General features: G+C 33.1%; 1 protein-coding gene and 1 pseudogene across 2 annotated transcripts; both read right to left on the reverse strand.

Annotated features, from left to right (window-relative positions):
- Positions 1–194: 194 nt before the first annotated feature.
- On the reverse strand, positions 195–5637 carry LOC148604107 (short-chain collagen C4-like; annotated as a pseudogene). Its single transcript, XR_015915864.1, has 3 exons — positions 5337–5637; positions 3542–3634; positions 195–674 (listed from the first exon to the last, which is right to left on the reverse strand). The product of XR_015915864.1 is annotated as a short-chain collagen C4-like (transcript).
- Positions 5638–6115: 478 nt separating this feature from the next.
- Positions 6116–11970, reverse strand: LOC148604108 (short-chain collagen C4-like). Its single transcript, XM_088548457.1, has 3 exons — positions 9372–11970; positions 7414–7485; positions 6116–6652 (listed from the first exon to the last, which is right to left on the reverse strand). Exons 1-3 carry the CDS (start codon positions 9607–9609, stop codon positions 6192–6194), a joined length of 771 nt encoding a protein of 256 aa, XP_088404583.1. The 5' UTR covers positions 9610–11970; the 3' UTR covers positions 6116–6191.
- Positions 11971–12013: the final 43 nt, after the last annotated feature.

The raw sequence follows: 12013 nt of genomic DNA on the forward strand, positions 1-12013 counted from the left end.
TCCCGTTCAAGTGTTACTGAAGATTTTTATAAGTCAAGAACCCAGATAAATCAGATTCACATTAATTTGAATCACTGTACAGTAAGTTCTTTGTTTAAAAACAATTTATAGTTGTTGGAATTCAAGTAAAAAATCATATCGTCATCAGTTTTAGCACCTTTCCGTCATGGAAATATCAAACAAAAACAACTTCATAATACTAGTACTTATATTTCACTTTGAACAAACGACACATGTGAGGGGATGGTTGTTTTTGTAAGGTGGACATTTTAATGTTCCACACTTGGCAAGGACCTCGTAGAACAATTTACCAAGGTTTTGCGTGAGACCACCTAGTATATATTCGGGATTAATATCAACGCAAACAAACGAAGAGGCGACATCATGACCGTGATTGCCTGACGCAAGATAGCCATGATATTCTAGTTTCCATCCGCTATAACAAGTATTCTTGCCAGGAATCATGATGACAGAAGAAGCACTAGTCGCTCTACATAATGCACATGGAACATCCTCATCATATGAATCTGAAGCAAAAAAGTTTGAATGGTACTCTCCCCCGTACATTCGACCGGAATCTGAACCTGAAGTTTTACCAAAGTCAGGATCTGGCGGTAAACAAACATATTCAGCTGCAGAACCCTTTTCACTGTAATGACCACCTCCGGCATAACCTAAATAAAAGGAGGTCTTAAAAAAATATTATGTGATGAATACTTATGCAGTACTGTATATCAACTACATTTCATAGTTAAATGGTGTATTGGCTTTACCAGTGCTGTGAATTGCAAAAGACTTAAGTTTTCTTAAAACAAGACCAATACATGTCTGAACCTGCGTCACCTTCATATATTTGTCAGATTCAATATGTATACAGACACTAAACAAATTTAAAAAAAAAACATACATGTAGTGCATGTTACAAATTTCCATGTGTTGTGTCCTGATGATACATGTAATACCCCCCCCCCCAAAAAAAAAAAAAATGTCTAAGTTCAACATCCTTTAACGTAGGAAACATTCATCAAATTTCTCATAAAATACGAAAATCGAACTTATCTATAGAAAAAGCGTAAAATGAATAACAATTAACATAAAAAACGACAACAACTGGATTACAGGTTCCCGGCTTGGGACAGGCACATAAAGTATAAATCCTTTGAATTCGGCTGTAACTCTTTAGATCAATACTGAATATAACCACTTTATCACATATGACAAAGGACAACACGCTCTATCTACTTCGAAAAAGTACTAACGGTTTCTGTAAGCTAGTTCCAAATCCAAAAGCAACTGATAAGCACACCTGGTTCACTCGAACTAGGAATATCAATGAAAACACTTTCCACAGGATTTATTGAAAATATATAAAATGTCTTCATGCAAATACTAATTAAAATTAGCAATTATGTTTACATGCAAATTAACATAATAATGTTACGAAGGATTCGTTAATCTTGAACTTTATACAAGTACTTTTGAACCCCATCGTTATACTAGAAAACATAGAATAGAGTACTTTACTAAAGAACTTATTCATGCAATTGATCATACAGTTGTCTGTTTGTTAACAAACAATATATTTTGAAAACATAATAAAATACCTAAGTATAAGAAATATTATTCTTGCAAATGCTAAGGTAAAAAATTATAGCAAGAAGTAGGACGAAACACCGTATAAATAAACCAAAGGAACGTTCCCGTCAAGGAAGGAAAAATTAACAATTTGAATTGAAAAATCGTCCCTCTTGTCGAAACCTTTAATTTGAGTATATCTTGTAAAATGAAAACACCCAAATCTAGAACAGGACAATTAAAACTGTCCTTATTAGCTTTGTTTTAAGTCAACTCCTTACGGTAAATTTCAGCAGTGTATTTAAAAAACTCAATTTTATTTGTGCCTATCGGAATACCGGCAGCCTACCGATAAACTTTCCCGCAGCAAATATATTTTGATTATCGAAATACCATTTGATAAGAAAATGGAATATTTGTTCAATGATGTAATGTGGAAGTGTGGTAGAGTAATCAAGGGAACAAAGGTTAAAGCAGTAATCAAAAGAATGTAATCCAGGGACAAAGACCAGACATGAAAAACAGACATACACAACAAAGAACATAAAGTAACTAAAATCATACATACAAAGTAACAAAAGTAAATGAGCAACTCGGACTCCACTAAAAACTGGGAGCATGGACCAGGTGCACCGGTAGGGTAAGCGTCCTCTGCTTTTCTAGAAACACCCGCCGAGTTGCTCATAAAAAGTCAAGTCCGGGGTAGACAAACGAGGGAAGGAAAACTATGACCCGTTGAATAAATCAGTTCTCATGGTGCTGATGGATACACCATAACGATCCACGAGTTCATGATAACGACCAAAAAACTTCTGTAGTGATGACTTCAATCTTGTAGCAACATAACCCTGCTCCAGAAGCCTATTTGTTAGAATTGTAGCCCGATACAAAAAGTATGAACACTCCATACGCAGGTGCTGAAGGGATGTTGCCACAGATGAAAGAAAAGTTGACAATTCTGAATGAAAAGTCATCAAGTTTGGCCAACAATTTTCCTTTACCATCGATTTCTAAGTGTATGTCAAGATATGAGGCTGGCTTCACAGTGTCTGTAGTATCCGTTATCTCAAGTACTTTGGGGTAGATGCGATGTATCAAATCTCCAAAATTAGGATTGTTTAAAGATAATATGTCATCTATATAGTGGAAACTGAGATTAAAGGATCTAGCTAAACGATATTCTTTCTTTTGGATCAGATCAGCTATAAAGTCAGCCTCATAAGAGTGAAGAAATATGTCAGCAGGTAGAGGAGCACAGTTTGTTGCCATTGGAATGCCGACCGTTTGTTGAAAGAGTAATCAAGGTTATAGCGGTAATCAAAAGAATGAAATCCAGGGACAAAGACCAGACATGGAAAACAGACATACCTAACAAAGAATATAAAGTAACTAAAATCATACATACAAAGTAAAAAAAGCAAATGAGCAACTCGGACTCAACTAAAAACTGGGAGCATGAACCAGAGAAGATAGATCAAACGACAACAACATCAGACAAGATACATTATATTCCGCGTCACCCGGTAAACAAAAATTCTAGTACAACGCCTATAAGAACCGTACATGATTACAGTTGTCATGGGTCGAATGATGCACCAAGCTTAAACGATTCCCTAATGGATAAACCAACGGATCTCAACGACTTGGCAAAGATTCTCGTTTAAGAGCGAAACCAGTTGCCAGGTCAACTGATTTTGAGAAGGCCTTTCTACACGTTGACTTACACGAAGACGACTGAGATTCAACACGTGTTCTATGGCTGAGCAATATCATAATGTGATAAAGGCAATTAATTAATAATGTAATATAGGAAAGATTGGGTGTCATTTTGCAGAGGAGAACTTGTCGCAGGCAAATTCGATTTGGTTTTAGTAAGTTCTGTTGCTAAACTCATTATATTTTTTAATTTGTGCAAAAGCATGACGCCCATTAGTAAATTCACTAACTACCATCGCATTTAACTCACCTGAGTAGACCATCTCCGTCTGGTTATCAGGACACTGTTTCCTTCCCCATCTTATGTATGTTCAGCCGGTATCTGAAGGACAATTATTGATTTCTTTAATTAAAATCATCTTGATCCTCATCGGCGGTACGCTAAGAATCGAGGAAAATTGAGAAAGAACAATAAAACTGCTCGCTCGACAACAGTGCGATCAACAATAAATTAATATTTTCTGATATCCTTCTGGACCTTTTAGCAATCAACGCCTTAACATCAGTTTACGTATAACCAAGACAAAGATGTTCCGTGCGGTCAGATAGACGTTTATTTTAATTTGTTTTATTTGGGTTATTTTTTTTTGTTGTTATTTTTACGCATTTTTTATTTGTTTAATTTGTTTTGCTTTGCTTTGTTTTGTAATATTTTTGCTATTTTAGTTGGTTTTGTTTGTTTGTTTGTTTGGTTTTTTGTTGTTTTTTGTTTTTTGTTGTTTTTGTGTTTTTTTTTTTTTTGTTTGTTTGTTTGTTTTTTTTTTTTTGCTTTGCTCCGCTTTGTTTCTTAGATTGTTTTTTATTGTTTTGTATTGTATTTTTTATGCTATAATTTGTTTGAGTGTAAGGTAGTTTGAATTGTCTGTTGCGTCTTTTGTTGTGTTTTGATTGGATAGAAGGAACATCTACAACTATTCTATCTCTTCAAAAATACAATAAAGACGCAACAGACATTTCAAAGTAAGAAACAAACCTTGAATTCACCCATCTAACCCTTTTAAAGTTTGCATGGTGAAAAAAAAATCACTCTTTCCCCCTTTCACATGAAGGTCATATTGCTTTTTTCCTTCGAAAAGGGCAAAACAAAACTGTCAGTGCTAGTATTCGGTATTAAGGACAGGTTTCCGTATTTAGATCACATGGCTTTCTGATACTAGTTAAACATTTCTTTGCGTTAATGAATAGACATATAAATATCATTATTACAAAGTATTATTCATTTTCTCAAACCTTTCCCTTTGGGTACCCATAATTCGTTACATCTTTTTGTTCACATTTTGAAAAATGACGCCTAAGAAAAAAACTTAAACTTTTCTTGTAGCGCTTTTCACATTAGAAATCTCACCGTTAGCACATTGTTGTCAAAAACATAATGGGATTTTTTTAACAACAGCATATAATAAAGAATTAAGCTATACGTGTCTACACTTTTTCTTAATCTGTTCTTTTACTATGCTACTTAGCAGTTGTGCGACGTTTTTCCTGAATGCCATTCTTCTTTCTTCATTAACCTATCTCTGAGTTTACTTCATAAAGAGAGATTTTCTGTCTGATAATCGTACAGCTAACAATCAGATTGTGTTATATCACAAAGTTGAAGTATTTTTAAAGATAATAATAACCTTGTGTTTCAATCTTGGAATTTTTTTAATAGCCCTATGCAGATGGTAGATTTAAAGTCATGGTTTGATCTATAACCTCAAACTTTATATCCCCTTTTTCAATCATGTTCATTTATGGACAAACAAAATTCTTCACCGAAAATTTGGAAAAATGATTGATTTTTTACTGAAATTTTCGAAGAAAACTTATGGTATACAAAGGTATCTCCCTTCAAAACAACTACATAAAATGAATACGAGGTCAGAATCTTATATATTGAAAATAAGTAATATAAAAATAATTAATTGGCAAATATATTGGTATTGACCGAAAATCTGACAAATTTATCTTTGTAACTTGTTTCTCCACAGTTGTATGAATTTGGAATTGTATGAGGTTTGTGTTAAATAAAAAAAAACACTAGCTTACTAGTATTTTGTGACTGCCTTATAGTTGTTGTATGGTGTTTTCCTGTTGTTTGTTGACAGCGAGAACCTGTTGTATGGTGTTCTCCTGTTGTTGGTTGACAGCGAGCACCTGCTGTAACGTAGCATTAAGGGCTGTCACGGTATTCTCCATAGTGGCTAGTCTATGTATGATCACATCAGGGTCATTAATAAGTAACCGTTTTTTAACACCGTAGGCATCATATTCATTGAATATAATAAGAAACAGCAAACAAAAATATACTTTCATGTTTGATTGCTTTAATGAACTTTTGATAGTGTTCTACATAAGATACGTTTCAGACTTGATTTCATATCTTTATGACATAGTTTCAAACTCGCACTATCTCACCACCGAGTTAAATGCTTAATCATGGAGGAAAATATTGAATTTGATCAATGGTCCAAAATTAAAAGAATACAAGCAGAAGAACCATATTTAATAAATCCTGCTGTATTAGCTTCGGTTTGGTTTCAGTTTAGGTTTTATACAATCAACATTAACGCCATTTCTTGTTTTCTTGTTAGTTTATATTTCTGTTTTGTTTTTCCAACAATCGTAGATATAACCAAAGCACTTTGCAAAACACACTCAAATAATTTGTTCTTAAAGGTTATGGGTTCCTTCACGTCCCCGAATTCACAAAACCTTTAATGGGTAAATAGTGTTTATCATATCAGTGAACAGTATTGAACAATATTCATGGCCATTGAAAATGTTTGGCCAACACATGTAAGTAAACATTAAGTATACTTTATTGATGTTTTAACATTAAAAATACCAGTTCGAGTATAGCAATATAATTCTGTAAGGCAAAACAAAAGGCAGTAAACTTAGTATAATGTACAGCTTCACTTTGAACACACGACACAAGTGATTGGAACATCTTGTTTGTATGGGGGACATTTCAATGATCCACACTTGGCAAGAACACCATAAAATAATTTTCCATATTTCTGATCTAGACCACCAACTATATATTCAGGGTTAACATCAACACAAACATAAGATGTAGCTACATCGTGATCATGGTATCCAGCGGCAAGATATCCATAGTATTCTAGTTTCCACCCGCTATAACACGAGTTCTTGCCGGGTATCATAACGGCAGACGAAGCAGATGTTACTCTACATAATGCACAGGGAACATCCTCACCATTAGAATCAGACGAAAAGAAATTAGTGTAGTATTCAGCACCATACATCCGACCCCCATCAACTCCAACTTTCTTACCGAAGTCAGGGTCAGGGGGCAAGCACACATATTCTGCCGCTGAACCTTTCTCACCATAATGACCGCCACCTGCATAACCTTCAGGGAAAGTAGACATTTTGTATATATATATATATATACAGAAATATGCTTTGGACACTTTTATGGAGAAGTACAAACATGCATCACATATTTATTACAATTGTGTGTTTTGAAGTAAACACAAGTTATTATTTGATTTTATGTGTTGATAATAAATTATTTTCAAAAGGCATGATACTCCTTAAAGTGGTCAAATACAAGAGTACACGAAGATAAAACAGTAATGTTATCTTTGTAGTGCTTTATTATGAATTTACTTAGTATGAATAATTATTTTTATTTTAAATGTTTGTTCAATTTGACAAAAGTAATGTCAAAATATGTTAACGCATGTTACTTTAACTCTTAGTATATTTATTCTTCATTGCATTACTAAAATAAATTAACCTGTCAGTTGTCTGTTATTGAATTTTGCTTCTTTTAAGTTTTTGTATTACTTATCTACAATGTGTATTTACGATGCACGTGTTTATCGTCTTTTGACTTTGTAGTTGTATTTGTTTTTTTTTTATTTATTTATTTTATTTATTTATTTATTGATATATGTATAATTCATGATACATATAATTCGTTTTAATAAAATTTTTAGCATGCTTAGATTTTAAGATTTAATTTTTGAACATCGCACTACCTCTGGTGCATAATTGTCTTGATACCCATTCCATTCCATTCTGTTCGTAACATGTATACGTCATCCACTTAACTAAAAACAGTTATCAAATGCATTTTAATGATTTCAATTAAAGCATTTTACTTACCAGAGTAAACCATCTCTGTATCGTTATTAGGGCATTGTTTCCTTCCCCATCTTATATACGTTGATCCAGTATCTGAAAAAGTAATCAAGGGAACCAAGGTTATAGCGGTAATCAAAAGAATTTAATCCAGGGTCAAAGACCAGACATGGAAAACCATTAATTGTAAAATTGTAATATTTTATGCATATCAGTATTTCTGGATGAATTTTTTATTGTTGGAGCTTATCTTAAGGCGATATGACAAGGGAACCAAACACTTTTGTGGATATTAGGAAACAAGTGATCTGGAATAATAAGTAAATAAAACGATGATAAGCTAGCAACTAAATGTTAAACATATACTAATTGGATCAAAAGTAATATCATATTTGTAAATAGCATTCTTGATGTAAAAGTCACAAGAAATCAGTTTAAAGAAATGAAAAAACAAATCCAATTGGATTTAAGATATAAATATTGTTAAGCGATCCATTCCTAAGCGATTGGTTGATGTACTAGTATCGGAATTAGCAGCAAAATCTGCTGTCGGCGTTAAACGTTTATACAAAGATTTAGATAAATTCATATTTATCACTTAAAATAGTTTTCCTTTCCTCGTTTGTCTACCCCGGACTTGACTTGACTCGGCGTTACTTTGTATGTATGATTTTAGTTACTATATGTTCTTTGTTGTGTGTTTTCCATGCTGGTCTTTGTCCCTGGATTACTTTTTCAGATACTGGATCAACGTATATAAGATGGGGAAGGAAACAATGCCCTAATAACGATACAGAGATGGTTTACTCTGGTAAGTAAAATGCTTTAATTGAAATTACTCTTTAAGAAATTGATAGGAACCGGGAAACTCCGATTGGGATATGTAAATAGATTAGAGTTTGATCTCCAAATCTTAAATGATAATGATGTATTACATGTCTACACATTTATTTTTTAAATATTAACAGGAAAACAAATTATTTTTTTAGATGGAAGTTGTTACAATATATAATACCACCAAAAACTTTTTTTTAAATGGAGAACCACCCAAGACAGTCTAAAGTATGTATTTATTGTAATTTAGAAGATGACTACATGTATTTTTTATTATTTTAAATTTTTGTTCTTATTTGCAGCTTAATTGGCACAATATACATAATAGCCTTACTCGCTGCAACATGAAGTTTAAAAAAAAATATCAATGCATCTTGGTTTTGGTAACAAGATATTTTTTTTTTATTTTTTAAGTTTACATACATTTCTATATTACTTTTTCCTAACAATTCCAGATTTTCCAATTTAAAAGATATATTATATTTCAGAAGAGAAACGGGAAAAGGTTAATGTCTTTGAAATTAATAAGAAAAATAATTTATTAAATGAGTTAATTAAGAAAACACAATTAAACTTTTGTTAGATATTCGGTATAATATAAAAATGAACAGATATGATGATGCAACATCGTATAACCTCTATAAAAATTGTAAATAGTTACAGAGATCACCAGAAGGTCTTCAATCAGTGTAAACACACTTTCAGTCATGAACTCGTGGATCGTTACAGTGTATTCATCTGCACCATGAAAGCTGATTTGTTCAAGGTGTCATAGTTTTGCTTTCCTCTTTAGTCTACGCTGAACTTGTTTTATTAGCAACTCGGCAGGTGTTTCTAGAAAAGCAGAGGAAGTTTATGCTACCGGTGCATCCTTTTGTGTAGTAGCTTGGTCTATCAATGCATATTACAACAAAAACTATATTCGATAAGACGTTTATTGTGTTGTTAAAAAAATATTTTGTGGAAATACATTGACGTTGCACCAAATGGTTGACCTTACATTTATAAATTACTAAAATCACAGTAGATGGGTGCTGTTTTGTTATATAGAACTAACAGAAGAATGAATGAAGAAAAAAGAATATTCTAAGGGGCTTCCAGCCCAAACGTGTCATCTCGGAACTTGGTAAATTGGCTTAAGTACTTACTTGAGTTCCGTGCCACCACTTGTAACTGTCGGTCGAGCTGATGTATCGTGTTCTCCTGTTGTTGGTTGACAGCGAGCACCTGCTGTAACGTGGTATTAAGGGCTGCCACGGTATTCTCCATAGTGGCTAGTCTGTGTATGATCACATCAGGATCATTCAGAAGAAGTCGTCTATTAACACCAATTGCGTCATATGTGTGAATAACAAACACAAGAAGCGTAGAAATGTAGATGGTCATGTCCTAAAGATTTACTGATATGTAGCAAAATTTTGATTATATCGGAAATAGTTTAAAGATAACTGTTACAAGTCAGAATTCCTTATCGTTATGACATAGTAAGAATCTTTATACTGACATTATAACCTAATAAATACGATGGTTCTACAAGGGACCTTCGTTTGCATTTGCTTTGAAACACACATTATTTATTTTTAGGACAACTCTTGAAAATTGCAGTTTTGAATATCTATTCTCCAAAATGATATTTATTGGCATGTGTTCATGGGTTTCGGTGTTTATCCTTAATATGAAAAACGTATGTTTCATAATTTTCTATGTATTACAAGTAAGAAAAAACGATTTAAAGATAAAAAGACAAAAAATGGAAAGCAAATTCAATCGGTCACTTACAAACCAAGGTCTTGAAAGGAAAGGAAGAAAACAAGTTTAATAATAAACACAAAACAGGAGAACGAGTAATGCTAACACAACCATGTACAAAAGAAAAAGTGCACTTAGATTTTGTTTAGTAATGAAGCAACCAAATAGAAATAAGGAATGCGGAATGATATTATGCCTGGCTAAATCAATGTTAAATAGTTGGCACATGCTATCAACATTACGTTATTATAATTAGTACTTACTAATAATTAAAACGACAGTATTTAAGGGGGAAAATTGCTCGGTCTTCAAGCTTCTGAGTTTTGCCGTCCATGGGATAAAAAGGTCGATAAAATTATTTTTTAAAAGACGCGTTAATTGATTATCAATTTTGTTTTTCAAAACGCATCATGTTTGAAATAATGTTATTCGATCAGATTACTTTCTGTTTAAAACAATTACGTTGTGCAGACAGTAGTACAATTAAGGCTAATAGATTGGAAGGCGTCTTCATTATGTCTTAGACATATATAGTCGCCTAGTATTTAGTGACTTATAACTTTAACAAATATACTTTGAAATCAAGAGTTGATATTTTAAGTTTTAGATAAATGTTATTTCTGATAATCAATGTTCTGAGAAAAAAAATGGAATAACGAATAATTATTCAATGTATATGAAACTATGCACATTTTGTCCTTCGTTTCCACTCTCAACCATTAATTTTCCATGGCCTGACAGCGTCATACAGTAAGGACGAGGTATGCCAAAATTGTTAAGACTGACGGACTCCACAAGTGTTCCCTCTGGACTTACTAGACGAAGATATAACGAAATAACTGACAGACATCGAGTATAACAATGTTTGAGAGTGGTGTAATAGAAATGTCAGCAATGTTGAGCGAATGTTCTAAGTGTTCACCAAAGGTCAACTTCAGTTCTCAATATTTTTCTAACGCTATGAGACGTCCACAATAGTCTGATGTTGAATCTGCCACGTATATATTTTCTCCTACCAGTTTAAAATTATTCGGAAAAAAGAAAAGAGTTTTGTCAAAGAGAAAACGAGAGATAGAACACTTTTGCACACTAAACATCGACTCCAGTTCAAAATTTCCTATTTCTTATATGACCTTCTCATAAAAAAAGAGTCTCCTTGAATTCTAGACGCTTTGTGTTGTAAGTCTGATTGGGTAACTCATTCACTTGCTGTTTAGCGTCTTTCATTTTCAAATCGAATACATCTAATTCCGAGTAATCCCTTTTACTTATCTTATTTGATAACTCATCGCTGACAATCTTTAGATTACTTGCTGTCTTATTTAAATCATTTATTTGAGGCTGGACGGTTGACTTAATTGCATTAAAGTGTTTCAAAAAGCTTCCACTTTCGATTATGGGCTGCGGTTTCAATAGTTTTCAGGAAATCCTCAACTGATGACTCAATACTTTGCCTTGTGCTCCTCCTGTTCTTGCGATGGAAATCGATAAGTTCTTTGAGAAAAGTGAGTTTTGACTGTAATCCATTTCGAATATTACCATCAATGGCTTTTTTTTAATCCTTCTAAACCTTTAATCCTCTCAACAATAATAGTCTTATCAACGAACCAATGCTTTTGGTGGCTAGTCAGAAGACATGAAGCGCAAACCAAAGACTGAGAGTCCTCATAAAACATTATGTAGTCTTCATTCTCGTGTAGAAGACATTTTCGGGGAATGACCTCTTTTTTCTAAGCCGTTTAGTTTGTAACTCCTTGATATTACCGATTTCATGATCTTGAAGGGCTTTAATTTTCGTATGAATTTTTCTGCATCTTCACAGACGCTAAGATCACAATCTAAGCATTTGAATTTCACATCAAATGAGTCGTCGCACATGTTACAGACCACTGAAGTTTGTTCCTTTGTTGTATGGAAACTTTCAGCCATGTTTGTATTTTGAATATATACATATAGAAATGAAAATAGGTAGATAGATAGACATGAAGACACATCCGCTACGTTTGTCTGACAATTTTTATTTGTACTTACATGTACTCTT

This window comes from Perna viridis, chromosome 10 (assembly GCF_037379345.1).
Source record: "Perna viridis isolate PV_CMFRI_1.1 ecotype Kerala chromosome 10, ASM3737934v1, whole genome shotgun sequence".
In the NCBI taxonomy this organism is placed as follows: Eukaryota; Metazoa; Mollusca; class Bivalvia; order Mytilida; family Mytilidae; genus Perna; species Perna viridis.